Source organism: Echeneis naucrates, chromosome 5 (assembly GCF_900963305.1).
Source record: "Echeneis naucrates chromosome 5, fEcheNa1.1, whole genome shotgun sequence".
Taxonomy (NCBI): domain Eukaryota; kingdom Metazoa; phylum Chordata; class Actinopteri; order Carangiformes; family Echeneidae; genus Echeneis; species Echeneis naucrates.
The window spans coordinates 15,308,537-15,324,512 of NC_042515.1; the positions used below are offsets into that span (position 1 = coordinate 15,308,537).

A 15,976-nucleotide genomic window follows, 5' to 3' on the forward strand; every position below is an offset into this window, starting at 1 on the left:
GAAAAACAAATGGAGAGAAAAAAGAAAGAGGAGCCACATTATCAGCTGTGTTTAATGACTACTTCTGAGAACAGCAGTTTGGCACTGCCGGGTGAAGGAGGGGGGTGAAGAACATATGAGGTCAAACACTCTCCAGTCCCCTCATCACAGAGGTCAGACCGAGAAGACGAGAACTTGCTTTGAAATACAGTACAGAGTAGATAGGTTCCCTAAATCCATTTCTGTCAGTTTATTCAATTAAATCCAAACTAACCATTCACACTCTACTGAATGTGTCTGGACTGTAATGTTTAACCTCCAGATTCACCTGCATGTCCTTAAAGGTCATTGAACTGCATTGTTGTTGAAAGACCCAATACAGAAGTTCCTTCTCTTATTCTCCAGTAGACTGGCAAAAATAAAATAGGTAATCTAAATTGTGAAGAGACAATGAGAAAGGAGAGAGGAAACAGATGTTATGAATGAATATTTGGTATTTATTTCTGGCTCAGAAAAAATAAAAACCTGTTGTTTTTGCGCAGTATAGTAGGATATGAATGTAGGTGGAAAAGGGCAGTGGCAGAAATACTGAGTCATTGTGACACAATGCTTTAACTGTCACAAAAATAAAACTCCAAATTACGTATTTTATGATGAATATGTTCACCTACTTCTGTATTTTTACACTTGAAGAAAACAAGAGTGTGGAAAATAATCATGGCACTTCAGTGTAGGTGGGTTCACTGATATTATGAAATGACTACCCCTTTCCGTTTGTGGGCATGTGTTGCCGTGCAGACCTGCTACGTTGAGGCTATAAGAGAACTGGAAAGACACAAAACATGCAAATTTACACACTTACACACACACACGTATAGAGAAGCAGACAGCCAGTTTCATCTCTGTAGACGGGATGAATCATCCTCTATTCCAGGCCCAAGTGTGACCCAGCCGGGTCATGTAAACAAGGCGAGGAAACTGAAAACCTAAATATGGGAGCTGCATGCAATCAACAAATACAGTAACTGTAGGCACAGATGGAGAGCAGCTAAAGTTTCAGCCAGTAGCAAGTTAAAGGTCTCAACAGAATGCCTTTTGGAGGGAAAAAAAAATAAAAAATCACATAGCATCTACACGTGCAGAGCTCCTCTACCCCACAGTCAGTGTGGAATTCAGATCGTGGGTTGGGTGGGCAAATGTTCCTGAAGCACAACCCCACCTCTCCCAACGATCTGCATCTGTTCAGCCTGTACGGACATGTGCACAGTGTGACTAGTGGTAGTTCAGCTGTGATCGTGTCATTGTGTGTATGAGCAAGGAGCAGTAGGCTGGAGTCAGCTTTTGTGCATGTGGGGGCATGTGTTGTCTGTTTGTGTGTGTTTGTGTGTGTGTGCACGCATACACAGGGGACTAATGTGGTATTCTCTTGCTGCTGCCATTGCCTGGTTCGTACCTCAGCTGTCCCAACGGGCCAAAGCCAGACGACACACATAGCTCTGGTGTGTGTCTGCACTCTGTGACCCAGGACTGTGTGTGTGTGTGTGTGTGTGTGTGTGTGTGTGTGTGTAGTTTTGTATGACTGTATTGGCCGTTCCAACGTCAAGCCAAAAAGGCTGGAGTAAATGGAGGAGTGGTGAGGAAAAGTACAGAGGAGTCTATGTTGGAGCATTAGAGACCTGTCACTGTTGTGGAGCTCCTGTAGGCGATCACAACTGTTACATGTGTTACAGAAAGTATACTTATGCTAATGTGTTGGCATATTAAAGATCTTATAGATCCTGCCAGCCCTCAGGGAAACCACTCGTGTTTGTCAAGACACACCAGTCACTGTCTGGTGCCTAAATACATTTCAGACAAGTTAATACACTAGCAAAAGAGAGAACACTAAATAGCATATTTTTAACACATTTAAGACCTTTATGGTAAAAGCAAAATGTGCCTGCACATCCATCTATTATGTATGAGGCTTATCCATCTGAGAAAAAGAGAAAAAGAGGCTGGACGCAGTCCTGACAGTGAGGGGAGGCGTGGTCCCCCCCGGACAGGGGGCCAGTCCATCACAGAGCCAACACAGCGAGACAAGCATTCACACAAACAGGCAGTTTAGTCACCAGTTAACATAACAAACAAACATGTATGTCGTTGGAATGCTGGAGGAAGCAGAAGGAACCCACACAGACACAGAGAAAACACCCAAACCCCTTCACCAGAAGACCCCTAGGTTTGAACCCAGGACGCTCTTTCTGTGACAAGGCCAACCACTGTGCCCTCCCAATAACAACATGTCTATAGCAATATAAGTAACCATCATGAAAATATGTCCTCAGCCTGTACACCTGAAGGTATTTTGAAGCAAAAATATCAAAATTAAAGTTTCTATGAAATTCACCCAAATGACCAAAAAACATTTCACTTGATTTAATTACTTGCCTAGTTTGGTACTACTGATTTGATAAGTAGCAGCTGCAGTGAGCGCACAGTCCTAAACAGTGTTTTTCAATGCAATAAAAACCATAACATGGCCCCCAACACATCATGTCATCTCTCAACATAGCTTGAGACAGCTGCATTTAGATCATTAACAGTGGGGCACATGGAGAAACGGCTAGATGTTTACACTTTGAACAAAACATGAAGCAACCAGCAGAGGAAGAACCTGCACAGCAACCAGAGACCTGATCCTGTCACCCGACCGCTTACTCCCCACCCCCCACACCCCCCACACCCCGGCAGCATGCAGACAGGAGGCTTATACGTGAGGTTTATTTGTATAGTGTAGAGTAGAGGAGGTTCAGAGAATAGAAGTCACTGTGCCAAAGTGAATGCAGGGACGAAGGAGCTTTAGACCATATGGTCAGGAGGTGACTAGGTTGGTGTCTAATGGGATTGATCTAATCTGCTTCTACATTAATAGAAAAGGAGAAAAGAAAGACAATCATTTACATTTACATAAGAATTCACTGTTAATTGAGAGAACATATTTTTGCGAAGAGACTACAAATTGATGGGAAACAAACAAATATTATTTTTTCCTCTCAAAGACAGAAACATGAAATGAGTGACACATTGGTTATATATTCTTTGGTGTAGCTACTAAATCCAAAATACTAATCCGCTCCAGACTAAGTGCTGCATGTATAGCACAACTATTGTGTAAAGCCAAATACAACAATATAAACACACACGAACCTTCTCTCCTCCACATTCAGCCTGATATCATGGTGATTTGATTTGAATATTACTCTCTGATTGACTGAGCCTCAGCCAGGCTAGTGAGAATACCCACATCACTTTGCACAAGGTTTTCTTTCATAATTTGAAAATCAGCTGGCATTAAACACCTGCATGAAATTCTTGTAAATTCTAAGAACTCATTCACCAAAACACTCCCTCATATCGCCTTCGTCAGTACGTGACATTGCTGAACCGGTTCCCATTTGTCTTCCTGTTTGTTTACCTGATTTTTTCCCCCCCTCATCACACCAGCCTGTGAGTGTAAACCTCCATGACTCATCAGTGTTACATGCTTAGTCAATCGTTGTGTAGTCATCTTCTTTTCCTGTGAGTGTTTCCGGTAGTGGTGTTGATCTGTTCTGTAAGAAAGCAGAGGCACATTAAAGGTAATCACTTTCATGGCTAGATAATAAAGTTATGTTGGTGTAAATATGATAAATACAACCAGTGGTGACACATTAGACTAATTTATCTATAAGGCTCCACCATTTAAAATTTATGTTGAAAGTTTCCTTGAGTGACAACACTGAGTACCTGAATGACAAAGTGGCATCACTGTTAACCCATTAGTCCCCTATCACATGTCACAGCAAGGAAGCCGCAACTGAAGCGGTAATTTATGATAATATGACGCTGCTCGGCCGCTATGTAAAAAGTATGAGAGTAAAGTATCGCCAGTGTAACATATTGAATATTTTACTATCTGTGAGAGCCATTTAAAGAGGAGTCAATAAGCCTTTGGGGTGACAGTGTTAAATAATATCTTATGACCAGGTTGGCTGAAGATATTCACAAATACGTGGACGCTTTGTTGAATCTGTTCTGGTCTTTTTGGTCATCATGGATGTGCTTATTAATGAGGCGATGTCACTGACACCTCTGTTTACCAATGTTCAACACATCTGGAACCTAACCAGTGACTGAAACTCAGTTCACTTCATCATGAGTCACTACAGAGACTGAGCCGACTGGAGATACACCCATTTTATAACATGGGGCCAAGTTATCAACGAGACAATGGTCACTGTCACAAGAGCTTCAGCCTGGGTGACAAATGTTTCTTTAATCCATTGTCCGATTATCTCTGCAGATCTTTTTAAAGTTTATAGACAGGGTTCTTTTCGGGCTCTTGGTAAACAGTACTTACTGGAAGTTGCAGGTCCTGGAATCAACCATTTGACCTGTTAAAGATAAAATTCAATCCTCTTTTAACAATGTAAACCAGAAATTATGCGACAGCAGCATCTTTCTGTTAACAATATTTTTTATTTTCTTTAGAAAAAGAAACTATCACAACTTCATTTGGTTACTGTACAGTTTCTCTTCTCATAGTCACTCAATCTGATAACAGGTTGTGATTTTTCATGCTGGAACACCAAACACCCTCCTACTATCGCAAACCACTAGAACAACATGACACTATACAGCTTTTTCTTTTTCCACTTTTGCATTTTATATCCTCTGATATTCTGGAGTGAATTGCAATAGAAACCACTTCTACAAAAAAAAAAAATGAGACAGAGTAGAAATCCCTGACAGTTTCACTGAGAAAAGGAGAGACAAGAGAACAAAGTCTTTGAGCCGTGTGGTCCATACCAACGTGCACCGGGCGTGTCTGCGTGTGGGTGCGTTTTGGAGAGCACCATAATTCACTATATATGCGTACATTTAAGAGGTTCTCCTGCCCCACAGGAAGAAAAAGGATAGAGAAAGAGGTGGTGGGGGAGGAGACAGAATATAGGTCAGATTGTGGAGCATGCAGACAACCTTCACAGCCTCACTTCTGTCTGCATTCACTTGCTTGCATTGGACAGAACTGCATGCATGATCATCTATAGTGAGGACAGAGGACTGTAAGTGGAACACAGTTGGTATAAGATTAAGGGATGTATCAAGTATATCTCCCTGAGAAACATATCTTTCTGCAGTACCATAAAACCCCTCCGTTATCGCTGGCCCAACGCGTCAACTCCTCTCCACCTTCCCCCAGAGAATAAAAAAAGATCTTGGCTCATATAAACTCTACTGCTCTTCATATTGCCCCATAATCCTTCTCCCCCTGCACCATTCTTCTATTAGTATCAACGTACCGCTGCCAACAACCACAGCAGCCAGTCAGGGGCACGGGCAGGGTGGCATTTATACAAACTTTAACTTTCCATTTCATCTTTCCTGTCAATCACCCCACAGGTATGTTTGTGCAATGACTTGCAGCTCTCCATCTCTTGCCTCACCGTCTCACGCAAACCAGTTTGTGAAGTACCAAGTGTGACAGTGACACCTCTGTGACAGAGTTTGAGTGTAGCTACTGTGCCCCCTTACCATTCCCTGTCCCTGTCCAATTAAACAAGGGAGTTGGGGAGAGGAGGAGGGGGCTGTAAAAAGTTTGTCATAGGCTCCTCAGTGTCTCTCACAGTAGCACCACGAAGCTAAAGCTCACACACATACTAATGTCACATATCGAGCTGACATGCAAGCACCAGGGATCAGGAAAGGTAGAAAAAGATCACAATTAGAAATGTGAAGATGTGAAGAATTATTGCTAAAACAATGCTTTCATAATAATTCACTACATAATGCCAATTCCCCATAATCTGTGCAAAGGCATTCATGTTAATCTATAAATAGATGAACTGTCAGTGTGTCAGGGCCTTAACACTAATACATGGTTCTTTCTTTCTATTAACTCATGTTGGCTGAATAAATCTCTGTTTACTAACTCTAACCTGATAAGAGTGATCATTGTAGCCCTTTAAAAGTGTTACTCACATAAACCACTCCCCAAAACTGGGGGGCGTCTAATGAGTGTTAAGAGTGTGAAGTGAGGCAAGTGACAGCGTGCTTGAGTGTGTTTTACTAAAACACAACACTCATGTGACAACACAAACTCAAAAAACATTTGCTCATTTGAGAAGCCGTCCACTCACACAAGAAAGATTTTAAAAAGCAATCTCTAAATCAAACCTTATCAGGAGGCTGTATACAGAAACTTCACAGCCGCTCAAGGAAATCCTCTGTATAAAAACTTTTTCAGAATTTCTTTTATTGTCTCTTTCCGCTTAGCTAATATTAAAAACCAAGAACTGGGGTGTCGACACCTCTCAGTAAAAAAACAAGTAAAAACAGCCAAACAAGTTTTAAAACCTACACCCCTTGTACTCCCACACTCTGACTCCTCCTGAGAAGTACAGAGGAGGAGGAAGTGGAAGGAGAGAGAGGAGGTAAGAGGACTCTCTCTCTTTGCCTTCCCCTAAGAGACAAGTTTAGGAAGGACCGTGCGAAGAGGGATAGCCTCCCCTGAATCCACCATCATGTTGCTCCTCAGTTTGTTGTTGGCAGCTGTGGTGCCTAAGCCAGGGCCCCCTTTGGCCAGGATAGAAGGGAAGGAGGTGCTGTGGTGCTCAGGGGCTCGTTTTACCGTGGCCCCTTGGCTCTTCTCGGTCCCGGGCAGGGGCTTGGGCAGCCTGCGATACAACCATGGGTGCCTGAGGGCCTGGCTAGGGGTGAGACGAGATGAGGGGTCCCAGTCCAAGCACTTCTTTATGAAGTCAGTGAAGGTGGGGTCCTCGCAGCCCTTCAGAGCAGCACTCCACTCCTTGCTACCAGGAGGACCTCTCATCTTGCCACGGCGGGAGCGAGAACCCGTCAGCACAGTGGCCCCCGTGGGCAGAGTGCTGGCTCCACAGTAGCGTGGGTGGCCTTTGGAGTTGATGAAGTTCTTTGCTCTTTTGGCCTGCTCTAGAACCTTCTGAGGAGGCATCCCCAGCAGTTCCATGACACAGGCCAGCTGGTCACCCTCATCCTCGCCAGGGAACAGGGGGTAGCCAGTCAGCAGCTCGGCCAGTATGCAGCCGAAGCTCCACATATCAATAGGAAGGCCATAACGTGAACCAAGAATCACCTCTGGAGCCCGATAGAAACGAGACTGGATGTAAGTGTAAACTCGCTGGTGTTCAAAACAGCTGGAGCCAAAGTCAATCACCTGGCAGGCAAGAGTGGAGAGAAGAGAGTGAGTCAATACGAATGATACCAGAAGGGCTCCAGAGGACATTCATGATTATGCTAGGCATCTTACCTTGATGCCGCTACGTCCCTGCTGTTTGAGCAAGATGTTCTCCGGCTTGAGGTCACAGTGGATGATTCTGTGCCTGCTCAGGGCCTCCAGGCACTGCAGGATGGAGTGTGCAAACTTCCTGACCAGGGGCAGACTGAAGCCCTGAAACTTGTTGCGCTTGATGAGCTCATACAGGTTCATGCTCAGCAACTCGAAGGTCATGCAAATGTGGTTGCGAAACGTGAAGTTTTCCAGCATGTGCACAACATTCATAGTGCCGTTACGATCCTGCTTGCGCAAGTGCTCCAGGATGCGGATTTCCTCTTGTGCTTGCCGGTGGAAACGCTTCTCATTACGCACCATTTTCAGCGCCAGGTGTTGCTGCAGTTTGTGATCGTATACCTTGGCCACCTGGCCAAAACTACCCTTACCAATAATCTGAAAACACCAAGAAGAGAGGGGAAAAAAGAAATTCTGGTGAGCTAAAAATCTGACAGGAAGCAGAATTTGTTACAGAGGCACAGGTAAAATATACATGAGTCTAACCTTAAGAAATTCATAGCGGTAAGCCAGGTGGTCATGGGGCACGTGAATGTAACCGCCCTGCTCGTCATCATAGCCACAGTTGTTGTTGCCTCCAGCAACAGCAGGTCTCTTCTTGGCATTGGGTCCCACAAAATAGATGTCTGGGTAGGACTGGATCTCTGTCTGCTCCAGGCTGGTGAGCTGAGATCGATACAGTCTGAGGGCTTGATCAGGTGTAAGTGGGCCACACAGCTTCCCACTGCTCCCTCCAGTCCCAACGCTGTGGGTACCAGAGGACTCGGTGGAGGAGCCCTTACTGGATTCAGTGCTGTGGAAATAAGGAAGTGCTGTTACTAGTGTATGTGAAATGGTTTAAAGGTTTGTCTTCATGTGTGCAGTGTTCTCACCTGTCTACACTGTGCTCCTTAGACAAACTGGAGGCTGGGGCCGGTTTACTGTGAGTCTGACCAGTGGTCCCACTGTTCTGAGTGGTTGCAGTAGTTACAGCACTGATCTTTCGGTTGTTGGTGGCATCTTCATAAAGGTACTTGACCTTCAGCTGGCTGCCTCTTACTGTTACCTGATCCCTCATCACAGTCTTGTTACTGACAACCTATGTGAGAGAGAAGAGGGACAAAGACAATATGTAAAGGATGTTAGAAGACCCAAGTGATAAACACTCACTGTATAATATTTAGTCTTTGAACATGGTTTAGGGTTAAATTGTGTTAAACACGAACTTCTTCAAGGCTGCAAGAGGAACTTGCAGTTCACTCAACACAATCACGCACAAAACATACAAAACATTCCTTTGTTGGAGTGAATCATCAATACTTCGGGCAAAGAAAACCCCAACAAAATACAGTAAATCCAATTTTCAAGCTCATTTTATAGCCAAGTGGGGGTGGGGTGGGGAAGGGACAAAAACAGTCAAGGAAGAGTGAAAACAGCGTTTCAAAATGAACTCATTAGTGCAAATTGGTCAAATGTGCAACTACCTAGGGGATCTAACAGGATTTTGTTTTGTTGCATACATGCTGAAATATAAACAGCAAGCTATGTCACTGGCAGCGAGCCCCTAACAGATGCAGCTAGTGGTGGATGAACCAGAACAACTGGAAATTCAAGAGAACAACATAACAAGAAAAACAACCCATGCCCCTGCTTACTGCTTTGTTTGCTAGTTGTTAACAATTTGGTGAAAGGAAAAGGCAATTTTTGGCTCAGTATTTCAGGTAATCCAGTGCAGAGCTTTGATGCACTTGAATAGTTTGATGGGTGTCCAATAGAAAAACTGTGTCTATCTAAACCATATCTAAGTTGTGATAACATTTATGTTGTAGTAGATTAATAAATGACAGCATACAAAACAAAAGCTGTAATTTTTGCTGAAACAATGTCAAGCGACAGCAGCCACATTCATACCTGGATTAAAACAACCCAATATTTTGAATCTCTTGTAAACACACTGCCATAAAGTTTTGACCGAAAGTGACTTGTCGGCCTTTGCTTTAAAGAATACGAAAGATTTGAAGGGTCAATGGAAAGCCCTACTACTACGCTCGCCTGCCAGTAAACAGCTACCCTAGGAATTCATTCCTCCTCAATCTGTCTCTCCCTCTTTTCTCTCACAGCAGCGGAAAGAACCTTCCACAAGATTATGGAACACAAGGGAATGACAGTCATTAAAGTTAAATTACACTCTTTAACTGTAGAGGCAATGTGGCTGTTAATAAGACACGCCGACCTAAACCCAGAGTGACTTTCCTATGCACAGACACAGTGGGTCTGTTGGCTCTTTTACTCTCACTTTTATTTTTTGTCACAGTTTGCCCATTAGATGGAGGAGAGAAATTTGCCCTTAATGTGTTTGTCTTAGGGAGCTTCTGATTTCAAACTTACACAGCTGAACCCACATCAGCTGATAAAAACAACACAACAAGGAAACAGACATTAAAGTAGGTGTTGACACATTTTACTGAAAGAGGACTCATCTTGGGCTGTGTTTGTGTGTAAATTGGAGTCCTAAAATAAAGATGGAATGTAGGCTGGGTTCCCATACATGTAACCATATAGTCTTAACTTATTACAGAGGCCCTGCTGCTGACCCAGGCTGCCACACAGCTGTTGTCCGCAGGCTGGGCTACAAACATAGTGAATGTGTTTGTAGCAGCCATTCAGCCACATACACCCGCACCCACACACACACTATTTATTAATTGACAGAGAAAGGAGAAAAAAAAAAAAGTGGCTGATGATGGTAATGAAACATTGTTTAACATGTATTACTTTGAGTGAAGGGCCTTCAATGTGCAAATTTGCAGTGCAACAGATGGAGAAGAGGTAATCTCTTTGCTATCACAATGAACCTAAGTATGCTTTTCCCTGTCTCTCAAGCCCACAAAGTCACACAGCTCAACACATGTAAGAGCAATACAGACTTTGGTCACACACATCAGCAAAATCAGGATATAATAAATGGATACTCCATTTACTTCATTAGTTTGTCCCTGCATCGCACAGACACTACTTTAATAGAGCATGGGACAACTCTGAGCTCTGTACATGCTGAACTGGGGCATGTTACTGTCAGTCACATTCAACAGAAGATATTATCTCCGTAAGCGTGACAGAAAATACAAAGGAAGAAGGACAGGACTGGAATAGAAAACTAGGCCTAACCTCTGTAAGCCCCCTGAAAAAGAATTACAGGAGACAGAAGAAGGGGAGAAGGGGGAGAATGTTGATTGGCAATTTTCTTTGTGGGTCACATTTTCAAGCCCAGTAAATATTTACAATAAATCAAAACAGCTTTTCTTTCCCCTGTGCTGGTGTGACAGGCCATTGGGTATCACTATCTCTGTGTGTATTTTTTGCCAAAAGGATTTATCAGAAAGAAATTTCTCAACTAGGGCTGTAACTAACAAATATTTTTTTTAACAACCATTGATTCATCAATTCATATAAACAAATATTAAAGGGATGACGACTGCGTTTTTTAATTTTCTGACCTGATGAGGATTGTCATGCCTCAAAGTGCTGATCATGGGAAGTTTGCCAATATACTGTACGCTGGTGAATTCAAAACTGTAAAATTGCACTGGAATTTAAGTACTTGGATGTTTCAAGGAAAAGGCACAATTGCTGTTTGATGTCAGTATTTTCTAAACCATAATGTAAGATGGACATTTCGGCTGATGTGATAGAGCCATGGGGAACTGCCTGAGTGGAAACACATCCTTGTATCCCCTCAGGCAGTCTGTTATTCCCATGATCAAAATATTCTCACTGAATAGTATAAGACTACTGGTGTAAACCCAATATCACAAAGTAGAAAAGAAAAGATAAAATATGTGATTTGATAGAAGCTACTGATATTGCAGAGCAAATGGAGGAGAAGTGGGAATGAACAGGAAGAGGGCTGATTGGGGTATATCTCTCTAAGGAACAGGATGTCTGGAGACAGCTTGTGCTTCAGTACAGGAAATAAGGCTTTGCTGGCTTTGTGTTTATACTTACTGTGTGTTTGGGCATTGGGGGCAGCCCAGACGGACTGTTTGTATCTGCTTCGTCCTTCAGGATGTGGTCCGTTCTCATGTACGAATCATAGAGGCCATCACCATGGCGTGCTGATGGGATAAATATGAAGAAAAAAGAATCAGCGTGAGAGTGTCAAATCTGCAACACACTCAGGGATAAAAGCTATCTAATCCTCTTCACAGAGGAAGGAAATGCCTTGTTTGCTCAAGCAAGGCAAAGTCTCATTGATTATTTCATCAATCGACCCAGCAATTGCAATAACCCATTTGAGACTTGAACAAATGACTTGTTCCAGACCAACAAAGCCTCGAGCTGGACAGCCCCACTACACTGCTCTTTCCAGGGCAGCGGGGATGCATATTGTCTGTAGTAGCATTCTAACAGACATTTACTATGAGATGGCCATTATTAGCAGATACACCACTGAATCTATTGTGTTCAGTACTTTGTATCCAAGGCCAGGGCTCCAACTTGACCAGCTTAGATGAGGCTTAGGGTCTCAGATCGCTAGCGCTGCAAGTGGTATTATTGGCCTAATGGGGGTAACAGATGCCTCTGTGACGACAGCATCTTTCCGTCTGCCCATCTGTCCATTCAGGCCAATTCATGTAGCACACACACCAGGTGTGCTCAGAAATGAAGCTCATATGAAAGGATGCTACTGCTTGTCGTTTAAGGGTGCCGTGTGTGTGTGTATGTATGTGTGTGTCTTCACCTCTGTAGCATCAAGCCAAACCCCTAATGTGATGTGATACTGACAGGAGTAGATGGATGAGAAGGGCATTTGGGACTGCAGGAGGAAGCCAGGTACTCAGATGACCAACTTCCATCGGCTTGTGATTTGTCTCACCAGCCAATTTAAAAAACAAGTAAAGGCTGCCAGAATAATCTCTGATGGCTTGAAATTAGGTTCTAAGCTATTTACATAGCTATTGTGTCGGATTAGCTCAATAGCAAACGCAACAAACAGCATAAGGGTTGGTGTTCTGTCTAACCAGCCCCTGAGAGTCCTGTAGCCATGTGCAGGTGCGTCAGAGCCCATGTCCCTTGCACTAGCTCGTCAACAGACCAGCTCCAGGACAGATTAGACCTGCTGCCTGGATACAGACGCATTAGACCTGCACAGCACAGCAAACAGAGGCATTAGGGTTCAACACACACACACACGATATTAGGCAAGCATAGACCCCATTAGCCCTCTGCAAACTCCTAATCACTCAGTGGGGGCTCAGCATTTTCTGTACAGCATCCGACATCCAAGCAAACCTTTCCATGAAAAAAAAAAAAAAAAAAAAAAAAAGACAAAAAAACCCAAAACAAAACAAAAACATTTTTTAGAAGTGTCCAAACTTCTATGTAAGCAGCCATCCAGCCTACTACATCCAGCTGGTGGTCAGCTCTCACCCCTCTTTACAGCTAAGGGTAGAGAACAAGGTTCAAGTAAACACACATCCAGCTACTCTGTCATAAAATGTTTCGGTGGAGCAAAAAAAATTGATTTTTGTGTCCTCCGCTTCTGGGTATCCTCCGGTCTCCTGACAAACATTATGCACACTTTACAGCATGGGGCACACTTAACTGAAACTCGAGAGCAATGCCACAGTGTTTTCACAAAATGACTAGTGTCCAAAAACACAGGACACAGAGACAAGCAAAAATGACGTCATTTCCAAGATACTAATAAAACAATAATTGTTATTGTTTTATTATTCACAGGGATGGAGCATATTTAAAGACAGCAACAGCAGAGGATGTAGTTGACAAACATGGAGTCTTATCATAACATTGCCAAACAGGAGTGTCGTGACTGATAAGGAATTGCAAACCAAATTGAAACATGTTTATACCCTCTTCCTGTGAAGGGCCTCAGATACATGTCTGTCTGACGGTCAGGTGAGCGGAGCTGAGAGAAAAATCCGTCAAGCAGACATTTTAGGCACAAGGCATTTGAGTGTGGCATTTTCTAAGCAGTCTCCATGTAGTTAAAACAGGTATGTGGCAAAAAAGGAGGACAGAAAACAAAGGACCGAAAGCATCGAACAAATAATGCGCCTCTTTGTTGTGGTTACCTGTTGCTATCGGGCCCTCCGGCTTTCTGCTTATTATCATCATGACTGCAGTTTATATGTGACGCCAGCATCCGAAGTGGGGACAAATACCCGAATAAAAAGAAAAGAAAGTGCAAAAACAAAAAGTTTAAGATGAGAGTCACGTAGCAAACTGAGCTGGGCGCATTCAAAACTTTGCTCAGTCGGAGTCCCGGCGGCTGAACTCTCTCCTGGGGGGTTACCTCGGCTTTTCCTGGCTTCGCCTGTAATCTAACATTGTTTTCTTGAAAGCACAGAGTGGTGTAGTCAGCGTGTTGCTCTCACACTCGCCCCGGTTGGCATGAGCCTGGGAAGCCGACGAAAAACCCGAGCAGGCAGGCGGTGGGGGGTCGTCTCCCTCGGCTAACTAGCCAGCCAGCTAGCTCTCACGGCCACAAAAACAGTCGTCCGGCCGACAGCCGCTCCCTGGGTTAAAAATAGCCAGAGTCCAGGTGGCACAGCTCGGTGGTGTGACCCGGGTAGCCCTCGCCTTTCTCTGTCGGTGCAGTGAGTCGATCCAGAGCACCATTCCCGTGCTTATTCCCGGCGAGGTGTTTTTTTTTTAGCAGCTAGCAAACAGCGATGCTACAGCTCGGTGAACCCCGAGGATCGCGTCCTCCCTGCGGGGCGGCTCGGAGCTGCTTCGCTCGTCTTCGGGTGAAAGGCTAGCCGAGACGGGCTAGCACGCTAGCTGCGATGCTGCCCCCATCACGGCCGGTGCAGAAACAACCGGAGCATCCCCCGCCAACAAAGCTTCACCAGTACAACCAGCACAGGAAGGCGGCGGCGGCGTTTAATCCCTCTTCGCTGCCGTCCGACTATCTTATTCAGCTCAGCTGTGTGTTGTTGCTAAGGGCGTCTTCACCCAGCCCGGAGTCAGCAGGCTGGGGGGGCGGTACTTAGCCTCCGCACCGCCCCCAGCGGCAGAGAGGGAGGCTGCAACCATTTACTGCAGCATGCAGTGCGAAATAAAGCTGTGCAAAACTGTATGAAACAATATAAAACAATATGAAGCTGTATAAAACTGTATGAAACAATATAAAACAATATGAAGCTGTATAAAACTGTATGAAACAATATAAAACAATATGAAGCTGTATAAAACTGTATGAAACAATATGAAGCTGTATAAAACTGTATGAAACTGTATAACACAATATAAAGCTGCATAAAACTGTATAAAACAGTATAAACTGTATAAAGCTGTATAAAACTACATGAAACAATATAAAACAACATTAAGCTGTACAAAACTGTATGAAACAATATAAAACAATATGAAGCTGTACAAAACTGTATGAAACAATATAAAACAATATGAAGCTGTACAAAACTGTATGAAACAATATAAAACAATATAAAGCTGCATAAAACTGTATAAAACAGTATAAACTGTATAAAGCTGTATAAAACTATGAAACAGTATAAAACTGTATAACGCTGTATAAAACTGTATGAAACAGTATAAAACTGTATAACGCTGTATAAAACAATATGAAGCTGTATAAAACTGTATAACGCTGTATAAAACAATATGAAGCTGTATAAAACAATATGAAGCTGTATAAAACATTACAGAGCAGCGTCAGCATGTATACTTGCTGACGCTGGCCCAGCTGAGCCGGGCCGGTGGTTGAGCAATACTAGGATGGAAATGTGTTGGAAAGTCATCAATTTTGTCTTCTAAAACACAAACATCTTTTTGCTGCTGTGTTGTAGTAAGGTCTGGTTAGACAAACAGACTACTATAAGATGTTGGATTGAACTTCTCTGGGGATATTGTGATGGAGAATTACACGATTTAGTGATATCTTATAAATGTGTACATTTTTAAAGGACTGATTAAGAAAATAATCTTCAGGTTAGCTGAGATAGACAGCAGCTCTGGGGCCAAGAGGCCCTCGCCTCAGACCCACAAAGTGCTGCTGGACATTCAGCTTGCATACCCTATTATCGCAAGCTGAAGCGCTTATTGAAACTGGAGAGGATTTGCCGATCTATACACGTCTAGATATAGTGAGGGGCAGGGCAGAGGACAAACAGAGTGAGATCCAGCAGGCATGAGCAGGGGGACAGGCTAAATTCAGACAGTGATACATGCTGGGCAGAGGGTGATGCGAATCTTAGCTCTTTCTCAGAGGTGAGAAAAGGGGCCTGTCTATATTTGCTGCCATAAATAAGCATACTGACACAGTTTTAGGTGATCCTCTGGGTAGCAGCCAGCCCTTAAGGCCAGCTCGACCATGCTGATTATTCTTAGACGGTGCTGTATGAAGAGAGTAGGGTGACAATGCCTATAAATTGATCTGCTTATTGCACTTTCCTTTCAAAGAGTTCAAGGCACGAGTGTGAACTCTTATACCTTGAGCTCAGTGAATTTCACAGCCAATGAATTTACAACCACGGCAAGACAGGGGGGGCCAGGTGCAAAGCTACCTATAGGTCCATGTGGAGGCTGGGCGTTCTGGCTGTATTTGGCCTCAGAGCCTGTCACAGACACCTGTGGGTTTATTGGTCTAATGCCTTACTTTGAATGCCCTTTGAAAGTAAGATCAGA

The 15,976-nt window shown here is 43.6% G+C and overlaps 1 protein-coding gene across 1 annotated transcript; it reads right to left on the reverse strand.

Moving 5' to 3' along the window:
• Window positions 1-4,462: 4,462 nt before the first annotated feature.
• On the reverse strand, window positions 4,463-14,289 carry dyrk3 (dual specificity tyrosine phosphorylation regulated kinase 3). The gene is made up of 6 exons (XM_029501507.1): window positions 13,402-14,289; window positions 11,312-11,421; window positions 8,200-8,405; window positions 7,814-8,120; window positions 7,289-7,705; window positions 4,463-7,195 (listed from the first exon to the last, which is right to left on the reverse strand). The coding sequence occupies exons 1-6, from the start codon at window positions 13,442-13,444 to the stop codon at window positions 6,464-6,466; spliced, it is 1,815 nt and encodes a 604-aa protein (XP_029357367.1). The 5' UTR covers window positions 13,445-14,289; the 3' UTR covers window positions 4,463-6,463.
• Between the last annotated feature and the right edge of the window lie 1,687 nt (window positions 14,290-15,976).

What these genes read in the sequence shown, in the direction of transcription:
- dyrk3 (XM_029501507.1), bottom strand. Translation starts at nt 13,444, where the DNA reads ATGATGATAATAAGCAGAAAGCCGGAGGGCCCGATAGCAACAG. An exon ending in ACCGCTATGAATTTCTTAAG is followed by an intron (nt 7,706 to 7,813) that starts GTTAGACTCATG and finishes TGGTGTTTTCAG; the next exon opens with ATTATTGGTAAGGGTAGTTT. An exon ending in AGGGACGTAGCGGCATCAAG is followed by an intron (nt 7,196 to 7,288) that starts GTAAGATGCCTA and finishes CTTGCCTGCCAG; the next exon opens with GTGATTGACTTTGGCTCCAG.